Source organism: Semicossyphus pulcher, unplaced genomic scaffold (assembly GCF_022749685.1).
Source record: "Semicossyphus pulcher isolate SPU_LCO1_2020_fin unplaced genomic scaffold, fSemPul1.0.p SCAF_5, whole genome shotgun sequence".
Lineage (NCBI taxonomy): Eukaryota > Metazoa > Chordata > Actinopteri > Labriformes > Labridae > Semicossyphus > Semicossyphus pulcher.
The window spans coordinates 12,008,075-12,030,231 of NW_027211726.1; the positions used below are offsets into that span (position 1 = coordinate 12,008,075).

Sequence of the window (22,157 nt, forward strand, 5' to 3'; positions counted from 1 at the left end):
GTGTTAGTTCTATTGCAACGGCCTTTCATTTTGTGTTCTGCCACACCTGCCTTTAAAGCAAGTAACAACAAGAAAATACAGACGGTCTGTCGTCGCTTATGTTAAGGTAAACTGACTGCTAGGGAACTTCCTTTCACAGCTTTTTTATATTAATCTGTCCTGATATAATACTAATTGAAAGTTGTTTATAAAGGTTATAAAAATCTGTTTAATAAAAATAAACCAAGTATCTGTTTAGTGCAGTGCTTAATTCTAGTTTCTCTAAAAACTAGTTTCTCCATTATTCAACAAAGATCAAAATGCTGAATGCTGAAAGTAGGACACTTTCAGGGATGTTATGACAGGATCCATGTCACAAAATGTCTCAAACCACATGCCACTAAAGGTGAATGAGTTTAGCCACAGGTAAGTGTAAGTGGTAACAGAACCACCTTCCATGTGACAGGACTGTTATCAAAGAGCACTATATCCTATTAGCAGGTCTGGCACAGAATTAGCTGTTGTGCAGACCGCAGGGGCTGGAAGTTCCTGGAGCTGCACTGCTACTTCCAGAGAAATTCCTGTAAAAGAAGGACAAAATGCGTTGAAACAAGACCGATGAGGAGTGGCAGCATATGGGATCAATCTGGAAGAAGATCAGGCAGGTGACTGAGGACAAAATGCCCTGGTTCAGCAGCACTCACACCAAATGTCTGACGGATGGGGGTGGCATCAACTTCTCTGAGGTCAGACAAGGTTTCATTTCAGCTTATTGTGTTCACTGTACATCTCTAATACCTTATCATCCCTATAGATCCCTATGTGCAAAAAACTGGATATATAATAAATTACAGATATGCAGTAACTTAACCAAGACCAGAGTGTAAAAATGTTTTGTATAGGATATAAATCCTTTGTGAAATTCTGTTATATCCCAGATGAAAGTTACATAGTAGGCTAGAAATGTGTAGCCTACTGGGGAGATAAGGAAACATTAGCCCATGTCTTTATCAGCACAGATATATGAGAACGAAAAAACAACTTATAATTTTAAATCTAGTTTAAATCTTAAATAATTCAAAATGCCCACAATGACTTCTGCTTCCTACATCCTGATTTATGATTCAGTACATTCCATTTAAATGAGGCGCGGGCATGTCGAAGACCTGCAGGGTTCAATTTTACCACCTGGACAGACGCACAGACAGAGTGAAGACAGAGAGACAGAGTGCGAGAGTGTGAGTAAGACACACAGAGAGAGTCTCAGGTGTCTTCTCAACCAGTGCGGTTTTGTTGAAACATAAAACTTTTTTTTTCGCGAGGAGAAGGAGATGTAACGTTTTTACCTTTGGCGGTGAAACTTTGGACCGTTGAAATTTCTCGTTTTTTATGCGTTGGCTTCACTTTTCGAACTTTCCTCTGTGAAGATGAGCGGTGACGTGACGCGGACTGTGGAGAACGGAGAGGACAACAAAGCTAACGTGAGTGAAGAATAAAACTAGCTTAAATGGGTCATGCAAAGACACAGAAGTCGACTTTGATAGGACGACTTGAATGAGTCTTTGGTACTCAATATTCTTCTTCTGGTGAGTTAAACTCACACTTTATACTGAGGTACCACTGCAAGAACTGTATTACAATAGGATAATGTGTTTGAACAGTTTTTAATGTTAATTTTAGCAAGTAGCCTAACGTTAGCCGAGTATTAGGAATATTTTACATACTTTTCGGGGCATATGTGAAGTTTCCAACATGGCCATGTGTACGGAAAAGGATTAGGGCCAAACGTGAAAAATTAGATGGTTGAATTCAGATTTTATTTTCAGAATTCTTTTGTGTGTGTGTGTGATAAAAATGTGTAGAAAAAAAGGTCTTTAAGACTTTATTGCAAGACATAAATTCTAAGGAAAGAATTGAAAAGTTACGATTAAATTTTTAAGTCAGAATTCAGAGATTAAAGTCAGAAAACCGAGTTTAATTCTGAATTCTGACTTAATATTAATATTTAGACTTAAACTCAGAACTCAAATGTATGTAACCCTGTCCCTAAATAATTTCTATACATTTCAAGTTAAAACTCCACTGAAATAAATGTATTTATAGTTTAATCCTTTATGTACAGAAGCCCTTAGTGGGCATGCATCCATACATTTTACTTACTCCGTTTTCCCGTTGTTAACGAGTTATTTCTGGTAGTTTTCTCGAGATCTCGACTTTTTTAAGGATGCGGCACCACCATAACGTCAGATGATCATAACCCAGAGTTGTAAAAGCACAAAACAAACATAGAAACAGGCTTAACTTACCTCATTAGTGTGGGCAATGGCAGCATGACTTGTCCTGGTCTGTAATATCACAGTGCCAGCCTATTGTTATGTTTTCTAGATCGCCGGAAAATTATCCCGTTATCACGAGAAAACAAGCTGTTCCGTTATAATGGGAAAACCAGTTTTGTTTTCCTGAGATAACGAGACAAATCAGTTGAGATCTTGAGAAAACCACCAGAATTAACTCTTTATAACTGGGTAAACGGAGTAGTTAAATGTACTGTATGGATGCATGTCCACTAAGGGCTTCCGTATGTACAAGACAACGGAAATAAGATTGTAATTTGAAATCAAAGTCACAAATGTAACAAACACATTATGTAAAAAAGAAGAAACTGTTATTTACATTGGACAGTAAAATGTGTCTAAACAGCGCACTTCTGTTAAATCCAAATGCATATTTTCGTTGAGTCGTCATATTTACCAACCCTGTGTTTCTTCATCGGCAAATGGTACCTTAGTGTTACATGAAAAACACCACACGTAAATGCAGATTCATCAAAACACACTGTTATACGTGGCATGTGTTTGAGGATAAAGCATGAGGTCAAAGGCATCATGGCAAATTTAATGGCATGATGATGAGGGCAAACAGCCAACGTGATATCTTACACTATGAGGCTGATAGAAGCCTAGGGCTAGAATATGTCAGTCTCAGGGTATGAAATGTAGGCCAGACTGGGACATAATTTAGTCTTGTTTTATCTTGAAAATGTGGCTGAGTTGGAATCAAATGCTTCTAAAGGCGAAGTGAATCAGATATTTAATTTGAAGGATATGATATAAGAATGAGAGAGTGGCAGTGGTCAAGTGGCAGGTGTGACTGCTGGATTACGCTGCCTCTTGTTGCATAACTTGAACACCACTTGCTGTTTGTCTATCATTAACTTTCTCCCTCAGAGTGCCTCCATGTGTCACTGTGTACATGGCACTGTCACTGGAACTTTACCCTGCTGTTGGAGATTAAGTGTGGAGCGCATATCGGATCGTTATTATTGTGTTTAACAAAGAAAGTAAAAGAGGATCGGTCGCTCTTTTACAGCATATTTTAACTTGTCTGGATGCGCTACTTCAAACCCTTCAGCCTTGTTTTTACTGCTTTAAAATAACTAGCATTTTATTCTTTTCTAAAACATTAAGTTAATCTTGTTAAGGCGCCATTGAGAAAACATTTGACTGACATTCTGGAATGTAGAATTCCAAGGTGTTCCAAAGGATCATTAAGAAAGTGCCGAGACTTGTTGGGTTGGGTAGTTAAATACAAGTATCCCTTTTTAGTTGGTGATCAAAGAATGTTTTTCTTTTGTCAGATTTTTTTACTGACTCCAACATGTGATAGAGTTTCTACTCTTCTACTGTCACAGATTGTTGCAGCATACACGCCTCCTTGTAGATACTAAAAACATTGGCCATAATAATATAATGTTTTGTCAAGGTTAAAGGAAGTCATTGGTTAAACCATTGGGCTAGTAACTGTTACTTCCTGTCATAATGGCACATGTGCGTCAAGATAGTGGCATGAATGAACAGATCTTATGTTTATACAGATATCTGGCAGGAAGAGGAGAAGTTAAGTAATGCCGAGACTAAAACACATGCTGCCAATGAGTTTTTGGCAGCTGTCAGATTTGAGGGGTTCAAACTGTGGGAAAAAGAATGCCTCATAAGCTGAGTCAAATGTTTTTGTGGCTTTACCATTTTAAGGGGAAATTTTGTAATCTTTCATCAACTGTAAAAGTGCTTGTCCAGTGATCTTAGTGTACAGACAAGTTTTTACCTCTTTTGCGCCTTTTCCGCCTTAAGCACACTGAGGAGTTTAATTGTTTTCTGCTGATCCTGACAAATGACATGTGGGTTAATGTTTGTTCATTGCGTGAGAACGAGAAGAGCCAGAGTAAGAATTGTCCAGGCAAGAACATAATTACAATAGCTTAGCTGGATTGTTGTGGCGTTTTGGCAGCTCGACAGTACACTTACATGGTAACAGAGGGAGATCCACTCTGAGCCCTTTGTGTGTCTGCCACATTGTTAAATGGCATGTTTGCACTGCTCACATATCAACAAGAGGATAAGTTTCCGTAAATAGATAGCATGAAAGGTATCAGGGTGTTTGGATCGGCGTATTGGAAAAGTTTTGTTTGTGTAAAAGATGATGTAGGGGTCAGTAAGTGTTGGATCATATTTCGAAGACTTCTCCTTATAATGCCTGAATGAAGAAACTTCCAATAGTGCTGTAGCAGAGTAGGGAGAGCTGTTACTATACAATAACTATGCTCTATGGATACACTGTTTAAGCTGTGTGTGCGTGTGTGTGTCTGTTAAAAATTAGGCCAAAGACACACACTTAAAGTTGAGCTGCAACGGCATTCTGAGAGTATCTAGCTTCCGTGACGTATTTCCGAGTGAAACAGGACGTGCAGGTGGGACATGTCATTGGAGGATTTGATTTGATCGTTGAGAAGTGGGCGTAGACAGACGTTCTCCACAGCGCAGTAGCTAGCTAACTGACCGAACGTTCTTGGTGCTCTGCGGCTAAATGTTGCAGATTGATTGGTTGAAATTGGTTGGTTCTAGCCTACGTAAGCACACGGGATATTTTTTTTTACAGGAAGAAAAAATGATCGGATTTTGATATAAGAATACGAAGAATATATATATATTGTCAAATGGATGCACAATATTACCGGGGATGTGATCTAAAAGGATTAAAATGACATTTTTCATTTCACCTCGACTTTAAGGAAACAGGCAAAAAACAAGGATGTTAGGATATAATGCTGTACATTTAAATTCTACACCCTTATAATGAAACAATTTCTCAAATTGATAAAACTTTAAGTAATATTCTTGAAGATTTTCATTTAAATAAATGTATGTTAAGTCACTTTCTGTCGCTAAATGAGGTAACACAATGGTGACTGAGCCTATGGCCCACCGGAGCCAACCGTGGACGTCACACATGCAACACTGTGTGGATATCTGGGAAGTGTGCTCCCTCAATTACCATTTATCGCCATAGGTGCCGCCAAAGCGAACAAAACTGAGATCTTCGAGATTATAACTTTAAGGATAGTATTTGTCCTTGTTCTTGACATTTATAGACAAAACTGTGGCTTGTGTGTGTATATATATTTTTTAAACTCATTTAAAGCTCCTGTGAGGAACCTTCAGTTCGTGTTGATTTTGTCGACCCCTTTGGACAAGCCGTACCTCTTATCTCTTGATTTTGCTGATAAAGTGGTGGTATCTAACAAAAAATTCTCATCCTGCTTTCTTTTATCAGTCATATCTCTCACTTCAAATTCCCTGGAAAATGTAAACAAAAGGCAGCGTGCAGTTAACCGCTTGGTCTGACACCTACCCTCCGCTAGCGGTTTCCGGCTTTAGAAATAACTCTACAGAAATAATCAATCTTGTCGCTGATGATTTGGTTTGCTTTTGTAGGTCATATAGAGTCATCAGAATTAATTTCAGTCTGTTTCATAACCAGATAAGAACTCCAATAAATCAATAAACCCTTTATCAAAAAAGTTAATGAATAATTCTCCGTCTATTATTGCAGCTCTACACAAACAAAGAATCATTAGCCTGGAAAAAACACATCAGCTGATCTTGAGAATGATGTTAGTCTCAGTCCTGTAATACACCTAAAACTGTATTAAGTTAGATCTAAAGAGCACCTACAGTCATGTTTTAAGACATATAAAGCCTACAAGGTTAAATACTTAATTTTCAGTAGAGGGGGTCTTTAAGATAACTTCAGTTTAACCCATAAAGTTTGTGATAAATAGAGACACGAGGGTAACACTCACATGCTCATATTTGGAGTGTGGCATTTGACTTGTGTTTGCACAGTTTTGTTTACACTGCACACACTCCTGTCCCAGAGGCTGTTATATAACAATGCTTCATTAATCTCTCTGTTATATAACTCACACCAAACATTCCTCTGTGTGCTGCTACCGACCACTGTCACTAAGCGCTGGATAAATGAAGCCTTCTTCATTCCACAGTTTTATCTGTTTATCTCGTCGTCCTAGGGAAGTTATATACAACATTTAGTCTGCACAGGTATTACATTTTAACATAGTCACTCATCTTCTACTCTGTGCCTTTGAACTGTTGCCCATATCTTTATTTTGTAGCATTTAATTAGAAAAAGAGGCAATTAAGTCTGATTATCCAACTGTTAAAGAGTTATACAGTTTAGATTCACCATCTTTAGACGTCTTTGTTCAGGGCTGTGTATAATATAATCATAGAAATGTTCCATCCCGTTCTTTCCATTGTGTATTTGGCGTTGCAGTCCTGCAGGGGAGGCTAACAGCTATATGTGCCGCCTCAGACTGGCACCGCAGCTCTGTGACTGGAGGAGAGAAGGGTTGGGCAGCCGGTGGAGCCTCACCCTGCCATGTAAGGAGAGACAGCCGAGGCTTCCCACGCACTTAGTCACACACACACACACACACACACACACAGAGTCAGTCTGGATCACAGCTGCATGAACATCATCAGGAAGGGTCCCGCACAGCTTCTTCCGTCCAGGTAGATATCAGAGCGGTCCGATGGGGGCTAGATAAGGGGGTTTGGTTCCTTAAGTGTGAAGTGCGTTATGGTGGTTGTTGTCTGTAATTTTTGTCTGATTTGTGTGTTTTGTTTAATGATTCATGTGGGTTTGTCCTTAAAGTGAACTTGTCATACTTATAACAGACAGTAAGTTTTCCACCCACATGTAAAAAACACTCCAAAAAGAGAGTTAAGAGACATTAAGTCACCTTTTAGTTACTGTAGAAAAAGCACTAAAACATCATTTTGTTGAAGTTGAATTTGTGTGAGTTCCTCCTTAAGATATATTGTTTGACAAAGACCTCTGAACTCCAATCATTGCCGTTTAGTTTGGTAGAAAAAAAAGCTAATTTCAAACTGGTTTTAGGATTCACCTCCCGTTTGTCAGTTACTTCTTGTGCTGTGTGAAAAACTGTTTCAGGGTTGTATTGGTGACACATGCTGTCCGCGTGAATCAGAAGGGAAGAGTTCGTAATTAACGGGTGTGATTATCCGGAGCCGGCCGTGCTGATATCAACAAGTTACCATAATGTTTTAAGTGTTTTACGACCGCTCTTATCATTTATAGCTCGTATTTGCAGGTAATAAATCTGCTTTGTTTTGATTGCACTGAGAGATGGATGGAGCTCACACGTTGCTGTGATCTCTGTTGGCACTTGAATGAGAGTTTGGTGCAAAAGTCAGCGCCCTGATTCACAGCTTTGTCTCTAGCTCATTGTGCTTCAGCGTTAGTCAGCCTGCACAGCAGTGACATCATGTCCAGATCCGAGCTACAGTCACAGAGGTGCCTGTAGCTCGGATTGGATGGTCCTGTATTGATTGTGGGAGGTCACTGACTGTAGAGGATGCTTTTGTTGTTGACACTGAGGTGAAGCAGTGATGTCATCTCCAAATCCGTACTCATGAGACATGTTGGAAAGATGGGCATGCAGTGTTGTTGCTTTTCTATCTCAGTGTACTTGTCTGAGATAAAAGGATATTATCTCCTCCATGTCACTGTCCTCTTCTCAGTTACATCATTCAACTGCTCTCTGCTCCACTGTACTTTAAACTGCATTATTCTACCCTAGCTCTTTCTTTGAATGCACGTCCACTCAACTACACCCCTGCATTTTAGGGCTGAAAGTTATTAAAAGGGAAACAAGTGGGGTTTTTTTCGGCAAAATATTACCTTAAATCTTCCCAAGTAAAAATCTTCCCAAGGCATCTTCTCCTCCATCCAAATCCAACCGTCCCCTCTGTCACACGTCTCTGCCATCGTTTAGTGGCATGGTTGTCCCAGTAGAAGGCTTGGTGTTATTGTGCTCAGTGTTATCCAGGAAATGTGGAGCATTTAGCCAGAAGTTTGTCTTTGATCTTATCTCATTCATGAGAACTTGATTAAAGTAGATCCATTCCTCGGAGGGATCATCAATCAACTGTCATGGAACAACAGCTGAACGCATTAATTACTGCTGCTGATTTGATCTCTAAAGTATTTCCATTATAGATTGATGACAATATTAATGTAAACATGACTCATGTAAAAAGAATTAGGCTACATTTTGCGTTTGTTTCTGTTTTTCTAAGTACATTTTAAGGAAACTCCTCCTGGATTTGAAATGAAGTGTTCCCGGATCTGCACAGACAAGCCTGTTTGAGCGGCACTCAGAGGTTTTTCCCCTCTTCGCCTCAACACTGGAGTTAGATAGTTATCACACTGTTAATGCACCGGGCAGATAAAAGGGATAATCACATTATGTATGTCAGGAGTTCTAGTTTCCACTTGCCTTTGCAGCAGAGAGGCAATATGTTTCAGTTATACAATAATTACAGAGACAAACACCCTACTATTCTTTACCGTTTTCTGACCTGAATCTGTTTCTAAAAGTGAAGTTAATAGTGTTTCATATGGTAATTGGACAGCGCACAGTGAATCAATGTTTAATTTCACCCTGGAACAAGATCAAATGGGCAGGCCTTTTGGCCTCTAACAACACCTAATAAGCACCCTCTGTAGGAGTGGTTCCTCATCAACCTCTCTTTCATCCATAATCACTGTTGGAACTGTTTCCCAGTGCTCAGCAGTTTTAGTTGATTCTAGGTCATAATGTTCAAGACTCTTGGTTTTGGCTTTCGGATGTCTTGCTCAGGGTGTGAAGCTCAAAAGCTGCTATAATGTTGTAGTGCTGTGCTCCAGGTTTGCAACTCTTATAAACATGGGCAATGTGACAAATAATTGTTGATATCTTGTTGATTTATAGGCAATTAAAAAGACAATGACTAGTTAAAATCTGGAGGGACATTGGCCCATATTTCAAGGTTAAAACAGCATATTTGATCACCCATTGGCTAACGGCTAACAGCTAATGATAGCATCAAGCTACTCCCTTGCTAACACCACCTTTCTTATCACATCGTAACTTCCTAGCTAAACATTTGATAGTGTAACAGTATGTGTTAAGAAAAGTGTAAATTCCAACCAAGCTAGGAGGTGGTTAAATGCTACTGTTAGCATATGTCTAATGGCAGCAAATATGTTGTTTTAACTAGAAATATGGCCCAACGTCCCTCCTGATTAGCACTATTCATTGTCTTTCCAGTTATTGATCAATGGAGAAGTGATTAAATTGTATTTTAGCTTCCCAGCTTGAGCATGACATCATAGAAAAAATGGCCGCCATGTGGGTATGGAAGATACGCAGAGATTGCGTTGGTGTTCAGCATTCAGCATCACAACAAACAATATGATTTAACAAGGGCCACTTTGGAGTATTTTTGTTTGTGCCAAACACTCTGCGGTTCCTGTTTTTACAATATTACATAAAATACATCAAAGGATCTTCCCAGGAAAGGGGGGAGCAGGGACAGTACCACAACGTACCTATAATTTAGTTCTACGGAAAATCGGATGAGTCTTTGTAACCTTTTCCACAGTTGTGTTTATTTAGAAAGCCTGAAATGTAAACGTGTCCGTGGAGTCTTCCACAGAAACACAGCAGAACAGCGTGTGGTGAGGCGCAGAACATTGTGTCTCTGTGTAGAGTAAACACCTCCCAGGGCGTGGCTGTCCCACGATCCTCATCTCGAGAAAAACCCTCTGGCTGATTCACCCTCAGATCACAAAGGGGGATGTAAGCCCGCCTGTCACTGCCTCAGCTCTGATGGTTTTCAGACGTGGCAATTACACACAAAGAGCTGCCACTCAGGCTAAACCATTGGGCCTGTGTTTGATTTGCGAAGCGAGCGGTGAACTGCTTACGTAAGTAAACAAATGTGTGTTCCACATGCGACGTTCCGGGTTGCCCTTCGTTGTTCTTAAACCATACGTTACTGTGCTGAATGAGTGTCGACGTGATTCATGGCAGGCATGTTCACACACACTCTGAAGCCATAAACTGTTCCCACCTGTTCACACGCAGGTCGGCTCTGTGTGTCACAGTGGCATGAACACACACTCAAACAGCATGACTTTATTTTAGTTTTTTACTTTATATTTAATTGAAATCCAAAGACACAACAATGCTTATAGAGCAGATAAATGTTTCACAGTGGCATAGACAGACATACAATATATGTATATATGCACACACATCGTAACATGTTCCAGTGCTGTTGCCTCCTCAAGAATGTTAGACAATGCTACAGGCGTGGAAATTAAGCTGTTATGCTACACAGGAAGTGATGCATTTGTTGTTTACTTTGAAAGGATGTGACAAAAACAGTATAGTTACCATTCTGCACACCTTTCCTGATTTACCTCAATTTGCGCCCACAAACATCGCGTGACTGTAAATTGCCTGATATCAACAAAAGTACAGCAGAATGCAGCTCTGGGCCTGCGCCCGGGGTTATGTTGGTATAACTTATCACAAAGAGCTGTGACATTCAACCACACGGATGAGTACCTGATGACTGACATTTCATGTTCATCCTTGAGCCATGGTGTTACTTGGAAGTCAGACACAGGGAAGAGCCTTTCCCAGGAACGAAGGAGGGGTTGAATAATACACGCGATCAATCTGCAACTAAAAGGCAAATCCATCGTTCAAGTTGTGATACAATCTTTCAGTCTTTGTTATTATTAATTATTTTGTTTATGATTTTGCCTTATTAAATAGTCTTCAAAAGTATTCCGACGGTGTAAACAACAGGTGAAATGCTGTGTCGCTAATCTGTGCGCACCCTGTCATTAGAGTCAGTACAGCTGCATTGTCCTCATACTTTCAGCTAACAACACACCGTGGTATTCAGGGAACGTGTCAGTGCCTCTTTATCATTCCAGCTCTGTAACCACATGTGTCATTCTGCAGGGAGCAATTAAAGACGTGTAAAGAAGTATCTTTATTAATAGCTGATACATCCCAGTGTCGTGTGAGAAAATGTTTTTGCACGTTAGCCGGTGACACTAACCAAACAAGATGACATTCAAACATGCGATGAATTTAAGGGTGTGAATGTAAAATATGCAGGGGGAATTAATGCAACAAAGATGATTCCTTTTTTTTTTAAGCAATATTCTTCTTCAACTTACATGTTAAAACATAAACATCAAACTAAAGTTAGTAGTAGTAAAGTAAGCGCTTCAGCATGATTTAAGACCGGAGAGCAACATCTGTTTCTGTTGCGATTTATGTACCGTGCCACAGAATCACCTGCCTGTGAGACTTGTAAAAATACCTCTCTGACTGAACATAAAAAGACGACTCTGGAAACCACATTTTTAGAGAGAAGTTTCAGCTTCCACCTGTGTGACACCTGTGAGCGTCAGCTGTAAACACCTTCCAGCTGTACTCTGTCAAAGAGACACCAATCAAGATGCATGTATAGTCGAGGGTTTTGCCTCTGTTAGCCTCTCTTCTCTAGTTCATTATTTATTGGTTACTACATTGTGTCTCCTTAAAGGGGGGGTATTGTGCTAATTTCAAGCTTCATATTTCACTCTGTGATACCTGTGGAGTAGCTTAGCATAATTTACAGTTAAAAAAAACTAATTTTTCTCACACTGGTGCTCTGTGCAGGCCCTTATACAGCCTCTGCCTGAAATGACTCAGTCAGCTCTGTCCCTTTAAGAAACCCCGCCCCTACAGGCCCACTTTCTTCTGATTGGCCAGCTCTCCCAAGCCTTTGTGACGTCACAAAGTGCAGCGTCTAGAAAAAACTGTGTGAAACCTGGCGCTCACAGCAGCCTGCAGACTGAGCTGAGAAGCCTGGGGATTACTCCAACATACATTTACCTACAGATTTGAAACGTCACCCACGTTTAGTCTGGACCAAAGACTGTATATATAGATGGACAACGCGTCTCCATCTGCTCCCATTGTACATAATTGATGCCAAAATAGCCCCTGCGATAGGTGCTGCCATCTTGCGATGGTGAAGTCATACGGAGCCAGAGTCTGCGCAGTAGAGATTGGCGAGTGAAGCGGCGGTAGCAACTCCGCTAACCCAAACACACACTTAACTTACCGAAATTCTCTACTATTTCCATCAAAAGGCTAATAGCGAAACCATCAAAGAGGCTAACAAACAACATCTAGAAGACATTTTATTTGTTTCTCTTTGCTTTGATATAAATAATGTGCCATATGTGCAGCTTAGCTTTGTTCTCATTACTGTCTAATTAACTGTGTAGCTGACGCCCACTCATTGTTAAATTAAGCCAACTGATGATAGCTTCCACAGCAGCAAAACAAATACAAAATGTGTAGGTTCTTTGTCGGCCTCCGCCCTGAATAATGGCAATCATCACGTCAATTAAATCTTAACCTCATTCTATGTAGGGAGGAGGCACTCATCCTACAGCTATTGTACAGGCACATAAGTATGAGCAAGTACGTGCAAGCAAACGAACACAGAACCCACAAAGACGCTAAGATTAGCATAATTTCAGTTGCAGTGATAAGATAAGAATCACTATGTTACATAACTCACCTGCACCTGGACTTTTGTTTTTACCTGCGCCTGAAAGGATTTAATTCCTCAGAGGGCCTAATGGTTTGTTGTCTTTGCACATTCAGTGGAAAAGGCAACACAATGTGCGCGAAGTCGTACCGCCACTCACTTAAATGGGTGTTGCCAAGGAGGATTATGTGTTATGTCAGCATAAGTATGTGTTTGCTTTGGGCAAAGGTGGTGCCTTTTCTTCTTGGTCAAAAGGTCAGCTTAGTTTGAGGACTAACTTTCTATCCTGTCGTTTAACTCTTCAAGAGTTATGAAATAGTTTGTCTTAAAGTGAGAGAAGTTTGTTTTAGGATTTCAGGTGTTTTAATCGGAAATTTGAGTAGATGATCTGACAAGCTGCCTGTGGATAAAATTCTGCAACATGACGCTAACAAAGGAGCTGCATCACAATGTGAACTTTGACTGAATGACTGTGTTAAAAATAGAACAACATGCCCTTCCAGTGAAGCCTACTGTCACTCTCAGGGCTGTTTCCATGTTACAAGGAAGATAAAATGCCTCGAATTAAGCAACTACCAGTTAAACAGGAGACGCTGGCACTCCGTCTAACACAACTAACAATACACAAATACAGGAGTGATAATGAGAGTAGAAGAAAAGAATTGATGTACTAATAGAATATACAAAATAGAATGGAAATGATGCCTTCAGAGCATGATAGAATTCACAAACACACACATACCTGCAGAATATGTTCAAATAGAATAGCATAAAATAGATAAACCTAAAGACAGAGACAATCGGCATTTATTAGCTGGTCTGAAAAACCTGCGACGACATGCTAATTTTGGTGGGTAATAGCGATACATCCAGAGAGAGTTTGTAGAGCCGCTTCTCCTTCGCATCGAAAGGAGCCAGTTGAGGTGGTGCAGTCAACTCATTGGGATGCGTCCAGGGCGCCTCCCTTTGGAGGTTTTCCGGGCACTTCCAGCTTGGAGGAGAGCGCGCTGGAGGGATTATGTATCCCAACGCCTCAGAAGGTGCTGGAAAACGTTGCTGGGGAGAGGGACTGGGCCTGGGTCACCTTGCTTAGCCTGCTTAGACCCGGCCTCAGATAAGCAAGCAGAAAAGAATGGATGGATGGATGGAGGAGTGAACACACCTACAGAATAGAACAAAATAGAAGAAAATGTTTATACCTACAGACTGCAATAGATAAAATGGAAGAGAATAAACAGTAGAATGAACCAAACTTAAACGTCCCCTTTAAATAGGATACAATATAATGTGTGTGACTTGTAGTCATCATTGTGTTGTGTCTGTAAATACTCTGGTTTTCTTTTGTTTTGACTTTGTGGTTTTTTATCGAGGTTTCGAAATCACATGTCTTTGTTTTTGCTGCTAAGGCGACAAAGCTGAGAGTGACTCATCAGTGACTGATGTTTTTAGTGTTTGGTATGCGTGCCCCTTACTCGACTGAACAGTTTCATTTTGTCCAGTGAGCGTAGCGATCACCAGACTGTGCCCTGAGGAAGCTGTGGAAATGTCTCCTCTGTGGTGGTTGCTAGGAAATACTGTCTCATTGTGGTGGCATCCACAGAGGAACTTAAGTATGGGGAAGTTTTATGGCTAAAAGTACCCACGTCTCTCGTTGCTCCGCCCTCTTTCTCACTGATGACTTTCATTTCGAGCCCCTCTCCTTTCTCGTCATTGGTTGTTTTTTCCTCACGGCTCCAGTTACTCATCCAGTTCCTCTTATCCTCTCATCTTTCATTTCAGGGCCGATGCAGGCGGTTTAGACTCAATCTGCAAGACCAGGACCAGTCAGGCTGCATCTCGAAGCAGCGAGACAACAAGGTACAAATTGAATGAGGAGAAACAGCTGATTGGAAGAAGTAATGGATGGGACATTAACTAAACTTGTTATCATTGAATACAGGAGAGTAGTGTAGCAGTAGTGCTGCCACACAAACAAGAGGAGCAGAAGCGAACACTTGAACTCATCACGCCCACTGAAGTAGAAGTAGAAGTCATCAAGGTATGTGTGCTTGTTTTATCGTGTTTGTTTATATAGTTGTGTGTAGTCAGCCCTTCGCGCTTATCTTGACTGCTCACCTGTATTATCTAACACACTCATTAACTCACTGTGTAATCCAGGTTATCCTCGAACCACGTCTAGAGACAGCGGAGAGTGTCAGGATGCTGACGGACGAGGTGTCGCAGATTCAGGAGGTCAGTGTGTGGCAGACGGAGCGGAGCGACCCTATTTAGTCAATGAGTCAACATTCAACCGCTTTAGAGTGTGTGTGTTTGTTTTAGGATGATGTGCGATTTTATACGTAACACATTTTGTGTTTTTGTTCATAGGTGAGGTACTGCCTGAAGACTCTGAGGGAGCAGATGGCAGCCAGGCAGAACAGCAACAACAACAAGGTACACACGGAATGAAGTTCGTTCAGTTGTTTAGCATAAGAAAGTCAAACATTTGCTTGTACAAGCATCTCCAATGTGACAATATGCTGCTTTTTCAACGCTGAAAATGGATTATATTTAGGTTTTGGGGAATTGACATCAGCACTTTGTTTTGATTATGCAAAATTACTTTGTAGAAAAATGAAAAAAGTCTTTGATTAATGATTTGCAGTCCTAATTTATATAATAATAATAATAAATTTTATTTAGAAGCGCCTTACAGGACACTCAAGGTCGCTGTACAAACAAGAAAACACAAACAAGAATAAAAACACCAACAAGAGCAAAACAAACCAAATAAAATACATTAAGAGTGGGTGAGGGACAGTGCTGAGAGTTAGGGAGAGTAGGTAAGGCGGAACAGATGAGTTTTGAGTTTAGTTTTAAAGATGGGGAAGGTGGTACAATTTCGGAGGTCAGGTGGGAGAGAATTCCAGAGCTGGGGAGCAGAGCGGCTGAAAGCTCTGCCCCCCATGGAACTGAGGCGGGCAGGGGGTACGGTGAGGTGGATGGAGGAGGAGGACCGGAGGGTGCGGGATGGAGTGGCAATGTGCAGGAGGTCGGAGAGGTAGGGAGGGGCGAGGTTGTGAATAGATTTGAATGTATACAGAAGGATTTTGTAAGTGATTCGTTGGTTGATTGGGAGCCAGTGGATTTAGATTATTGCACGGTAGCTCAGAGAGAAAACAAGTAACTATATGTATCTTCACAAGCAAATGAAGAAACAGCCACTTTGAGAACACTAACATCATAATTAGAAAAGGCAGTCTTAAAGGCAGGCATGAAGTTTTTTAAGTCAGCTTGAAATACTTTGTGTAGTTGTGGAGGTGCTGCGGCTTCTTGGCTTAAATGAGAACACAGATTATTACAGCAGTTAAGTGAGGGGAGTCTGAAGATCATCTCCTTCGTCTGCTTGTGTTTTAAGTTGCATTCACAGATCTCTGTCAGCCGCTTTGTACAGTTCAGGGGTAAAAGGAGAAATAAACCTCCAATAACCAGCTGCTGCTCTTCTCTTCAGTGCCCAGTCAACGGCTTCAAGAAAGTCAACATGCCAAGAAACCAACCAGTCGTCACCAATGGCAACACTATTCTCATTGAGACAGACGGTCCGGTAAGTTGAACACAATTCAGACTTCTCTATTGGAAGCCATGATGCTGAATCTAGTTTGAAGGCATTTAAATTAGTATTTTAAATCACTCCAGCTGTTTAACACTTACACCAGCAAACTGCTGCTTTAAAGCAAAAGCTCATGACAAAGCTTGGCACACACACAGCGCACGGGCTCACTTACACTCTAATAGCACACACACACGCACAATATCGTATTTCGTATGCATTATACTAGACTCAGCACAACAACACATCTCCTGTAACACAACACCAAAGAAAGTAGTGCCAGAGCAGAGAGGGTGTGTTTACGTGGCTCTCCATACAGACTGACTTGCATGTGCTGCATTTAGGTAAGCTAGTGTCAATTTACGCCGCCCTCCAAGTGCATTGTTTGCCTGGGAGAAGTATTTTACATTCCAAGAGTTCAGCCCATCTCTGCACAGCTTCTTCTCTAATGCTTGTGTTACACCAAACAGCCTTTTAAACACGCAGCTAATGGCCTTTCAGCAGCCTCTCTTATCTGTTCTCAGCTCTCGCCTTGCCCTCAGGTTCAAGTGCTCTGCCAGATTAAGCCTAATTGTGCGTGTCACTTTCTGTCTGCTGGCGGCTCGCAGGTCGAGGATCATCAGGAGGAGAGCGTGAGGCTCAGGGAGGCGACCCGCCGTCTGTACGCGCAGCTGAAGGAGATGGAGAAGAGGCACCAGGAGGAGAGGGAGACGCTGCAGGTCTGTCTCACGAGATGTGTAACACGATACGGTTTCCTGTCTGCAGCTATGACTCACTCCTCGGCTCCTCGCGCCTTTTAATGATCCTCATTATCTGTCTCTTGTATCTGTGGGTTTCATCCCTCATCCTGTGAGCCTCCTCTGTGTGGCACGTCGAGCTGCAGGTCATGTAGGGACACCGCACACAGACTCGCTCTGTATCATCAGCTAATCTGTTTGTACTTTGCTGCTAGTCTTGTTCCCTTTTTAATTGGGTTAGTGGCACAAACACAATTATACTGACACAAATGGAGAACCATTAACGCAGATTAAACCCTAACTTGTCTTCAGTCGTTTTATTTAATTACAAGTCAGCAGCTAAAAGAAAAGTATGTTTTTACTCAGGCAAGATTCAGTCATTTGTACTGAGCAGTGACTAATGTGCACCTGATCTCTTTAAGGCCCTGCACACCCGCACAGGTGTTTTCAGTTATCCATACGTTGGGCGGGGTGTTACTGGAAACGATACGTCCCATATAGCTGTAGCTGGCTTTAAAGGGAACTCAATGGCTCGTAGTAACAACATGGACAGTTGTGTATGCTCTAGTTTTAGCATTCAAGTTGTGACAACAGCCCTGCTGAACAAAGGCAACATAGATGTCAAAAGACCCACTAGCCAGTAGGTAGGAAATACAGGAAACACAGAGGCTTAACGACAAAGGGAAAAGATGAAAACATTAGGGATATCAAAATTGTATTCACACGTTATAAAATAGAAAATTCAACTAAAATACATTGTTAATTTAATCTTTAAAGAGCAGCTCCAGTCATGTTTTAAGACCTATAAAATGCTCTGCTTGAAATAATAAATTGTCTGTTTTTTCTTGTAAAAATCCTCCCAACCCTGAATCTGCATAGGCCCCGCCCACTATGCACATTTCCCACCGCCCCCTCCGTCGTGAAAACAAACCACGTCTCTGCCATCGTTTAGTGACAGCTTGTTGAAACTTACATGTAGTAATTAGCAGTAGTAACGTTATCGTCAGTAGTCAGCAGTGAGTTTGCAAAAATGACGATGATGGTTACAGCTGGATCGCGCATCGCTGAAGTGGTTGCCATAGGTTGCACATAATGATATGCTAGCGTTACCCCGTCCATTAACAGGATTGGCTCCTTAGGTTTGTGACGTCTCAAACCTGCCAATCTGAAAACGTGTTGTTCAGCCTGTCCTTGGTACACTGCAGTTTAAAAGCAGACAGGCCCAGCCACGGAGATAACTGCTGATGTTATCCCTGATGTGTAGCACATGAAGAACACCACATGGAGATGTTTACAAGGTTGAACACTTGATTTTCACTGGAGGGGTCTTTAGAAAATTAATATACTATGAGGGAGGCTTTCGAATGATCTGCTATTGTGGACAAAACATGGCTACATTTGAACGGACTATGACCCTTTTCCCACTGAAATTAGCGTTTCGACGTGGGTTTTTCAGACCTGCGCATAGATGCCGATTGTCTCTTTTCCAATTGCCAGTGGAGTATCCTGCTTTCGGTCTCCTTTCTGCTGCGTCACCGTCTGACACAAGGGTGCCCAAAACAGGTTTAGTAAACAGTGAAGATGTTATAATGGTGAGGTCTTTATTGTATCTATTACTCCATGTCCGAGCGCATGGACGGAGACGAGCGAAATTTGTAGCTGAGATGACGAGGAATCGGAGAAGTTACCGACGTAGCATAGCATCACCCCGGAAAGGGGGCGGAGATTAGCCTGTCAACACAGTTTTTGTGTTCCTATCATTGCCGATCGGAGCTGAGGTGGTAATTACCCGGGTCAGCTGCAGGGTCATTTGACCCGGGTCTGTATGCCGATTGTAATCTTTCCCATTAAGCAAAAAAGCCGAGTGTTAGCGGGTTTTTTGACCAGTGGGAAAGCGGCTTAAGTGTCTCAATTTCCTACGAGATAACGTAGAGAATACAGGCGAAGCCAAAAGCAGATAGCGCCCCCTGCTGTTTAAAAAGGAGGGTTGCAATTCATCTCTTCATCATCCCTTTTATGTATCGATATTTCATTGTATCGCGAGGTATCGTTACATCCCTACTGTTTTACTCTTTCAGGAAGATGAACCAATAAATGTCATGAAAAGGCAAACTGTGACTTTAAGTCGATGCTAATTACACATAACAAAGACACAGAAAATTGTTACTGATGCTCTTTTTTTGTTTGTTTTTTGTTCCTGAAGCCGTTTCACCACCATCCACTGTAACTTTGACTACTATACTTGCAGTTGTACAAATACGGATTTTGCTGCTGTTTCAGAGGAACTCACTTTCACTTCTATCTCCAAAAAAATAAGTTTATATAATCTGGCTAAACTGGATTTTGTGGAAGTGTTCAGCAGCTACTTAAATTTAAAAATATATAATTATAACATAAAGAAAGGAAGGCGAAAACTGTTAAAATACATATCAATAAAAAAGACTCATCCTTCCGAGAAACAGTCATTTCCGAAATAGATCCATTTGAGGACGGTTTGGGCGTGTCAATTACACTTGACTGACATATCCCTCACCCTCTTGTTGGTTTTGTTGTACCCAGGATGCCCTTAACAACTTCAATCTGAGCAGAGGTCTTATAAGACACCTGTTTGGATGTACAGACCCCTTAATATCACATAAATCATTTCTAAGTACTAAAATCTTACTCTGTGTCTGTCACAGGCTGAGTCAGAGGATTATCGCGTTCGCCTGTCTGAGCAGACCGAGCGGCTGCAGAAGTCCGAGAAGCAGTCGGAGGAGAGGGGCCAGCAGGTGGAGGAGCTGCAGAGGCTGCTGGGAAGCATGGAAGTCGAGAGCAGCAACCTCAAAGACAAGATGGCGGCTGGGGAGGCGGAGCTGCTGCATCTTCTAGCAGACAGGGAGGACGGGGACGGGAAGGAGCAGAGGTGAAATATACCGTTCAATTCAAGTGTGTGCGTGGACTTTAACTTTATACGTCTGACTTTACTTGAAGTTAATCATTTGTGTGTTTACAGGTGTGCAGAGCTGGAGAAGGAGGTGGCCATCCTGAAGGAGAAGATTCATCACCTTGACGACATGTTAAGGAGTCAGCAGAGGAAAGTCCGCCACATGATCGAGCAGGTATTAATGCAAGCAAGCAGCAGGTTGACTAGCAGCTCAAGATGTACACTTAGACGCACACACACACACACATTGCAGATGAGCTCCTCAGTGCCCAAAAATACACAGGAAGCCATTAATACGGAAATTAGATTTAGAGGAGGCAGGAGACACAAAGAGTAATGGATTTGAGGGAGAGGAGCCACAGAACTCACCCATCATGAATAAGTGATGCTGCATCTGCTGCTGTTGGAGAAGTGAGCTGTATGTAGCTGCGTCTCATCATTTGTTTGTTAACTTGTTTTGTCTTTGACACAGCTGCAGAACTCCAGGACGGTCATCCAGGAGAGAGATCGAGTCATCAGCGATCTGGAGGAGAGGGTGTCTTTCCTGGAAGCTGAGGTCAGGAGCTTGGCTCTTTGTAGTTGTCCTAAAAGCAGCACTTATCCAGCCAATTAAAAGCTGAACCATCGTGCATTAAAGACCTAACACTTATCTGTCACCCTTTTTTTATTCACCCCTGCAGAACAGAGAAATGCATGACCACATGCAGTACTTCCTGGCAGGTCAGGACCCTCCGCCCCTGACGTGCTCTGAGAACAAGCCAGAGATTGTTTACAGGTGAGCAATCATTCCCCACTTTCCATTTCTGCTCATGTTCTTATCAAAGTAAGATGTCACCCTACTTAGAAGATGTCCTTCTATCCATCATGCTGTTGTCTATTGTTACAATAAACCTCATACCTATTGTCCTTCTGTTTACAGTAAAGCCCTCACCCCGACAACAGCCACCAACAAGGCCCTGCCGTTCATCAAAGTCATTGAGATCAAGTCCTGAATGAAATGTCAACAAAAGGAATGACCAGAAGTTGAATTCAGTGTAAATACATTTATATTTAACCACCTACCAGTACATAAAAATGTAGGTTTGCAGTTATAAAAAAGGCTGGTATAAAAGACCTCATGGTGACAAAGCACACTGGTCTGCTGTTTGTACCTCATACTTACATCTAAAGGCTGATTCTGGTCAGTACTGGCTTTCTCAGTTTCAAACAGAATTCAAAAGAGGAAAGAAAAAAGGAATTTAAAGTATCCTAATGAGGAAACGAGGAAGGAGCGGTGAAATGCTAAGAATTTTACTGCACTTCTTGCACAGAGGCAAATCTGTGCTGTGTGCACTTTGTTGGCATGACTTAAAGATGCAGGGGTTCCATAAAGCTCGCTGTGTTGCGAGGCTTCCCACCTCCATTTTATTCCTCTGCATAAACAATTCAGTGTAAAACCGGTCAAGATTTAAAGCTTCTGTTTTATGTGAGAGTCTCTGTTACACATCCATGTTGACAAACGTACCAATTATAGTGTAGTTTTAGCTCGTCTTCGTCCTACAGCCTCCTCCCTGAGCGGCAGGGCTCAGGGTCACATTCCTCAGTGCTTTGCACCACATTGCCAATGTCAGGCATGCAGTCGTCAACGTTTAAATATGATTTATGTCTAATTTAAATATATATTTCTCTGACATTAGAGTGAGTTGAATAATACGAGTGATAATGCTTTTCTATATATATATTAGAAATGTGTCTTTTATGTTATGTTCTGGCTGGAAACACTCACTTTGTTTGAGACTTCTTGATACCCTGCCAAGTCCTTCCTAAACACCTTTATTATATATTCTGCTTTGTGCTAAAAGGTTGCATATTTAAAAACATCAAACAAACCTGCTTACTTGCATAACTATGCATCGTTTGTACAGACCTTAATATTTGCTGTTATATACTTTCTGTTGCAATCCAGGATGGACATTTTTATAAAGTGAGTTGCCGTTTACTGTGAACGTTGTAGATAGATCCTTTTATTGTATTTCTTTAAAACAACAATGCCTGGTTTATCTGTTGTACTTCAGAAGCATTGACCTAACATGTCAACTCGCCTGTTGCATCTTTCTTCCATTACCTTGTACTGCCACCTGGTGGACACATTAAAAACACTGAATATGACA

At 41.4% G+C, this 22,157-nt stretch overlaps 1 protein-coding gene across 2 annotated transcripts; it reads left to right on the forward strand.

Moving 5' to 3' along the window:
* The first annotated feature begins 1,213 nt into the window (after positions 1–1,213).
* Positions 1,214–22,153, forward strand: tuft1b (tuftelin 1b). Of its 2 annotated transcripts, none has more exons than XM_069681619.1 (12): positions 1,214–1,460; positions 14,535–14,612; positions 14,695–14,793; positions 14,913–14,987; positions 15,123–15,188; positions 16,246–16,338; positions 16,953–17,063; positions 19,763–19,986; positions 20,077–20,182; positions 20,480–20,563; positions 20,688–20,782; positions 20,927–22,153. In XM_069681619.1, exons 1-12 carry the CDS (start codon positions 1,407–1,409, stop codon positions 20,997–20,999), a joined length of 1,158 nt encoding a protein of 385 aa, XP_069537720.1. In that variant the 5' UTR covers positions 1,214–1,406; the 3' UTR covers positions 21,000–22,153. The 2 variants fall into 2 exon arrangements, with proteins under 2 accessions (XP_069537720.1, XP_069537721.1); XM_069681620.1 differs by lacking the exon at positions 1,214–1,460 and adding an exon at positions 6,777–6,851.
* Positions 22,154–22,157: the final 4 nt, after the last annotated feature.

Bases quoted from the DNA above. Each gene is read 5' to 3' on its own strand.
- tuft1b (XM_069681619.1), top strand. From the start codon at position 1,407: ATGAGCGGTGACGTGACGCGGACTGTGGAGAACGGAGAGGACAACAAA. The intron at 14,988-15,122 runs GTCAGTGTGTGG...TTTTGTTCATAG, and splicing joins AGGTGTCGCAGATTCAGGAG to GTGAGGTACTGCCTGAAGAC. The intron at 16,339-16,952 runs GTAAGTTGAACA...GGCGGCTCGCAG, and splicing joins TCATTGAGACAGACGGTCCG to GTCGAGGATCATCAGGAGGA.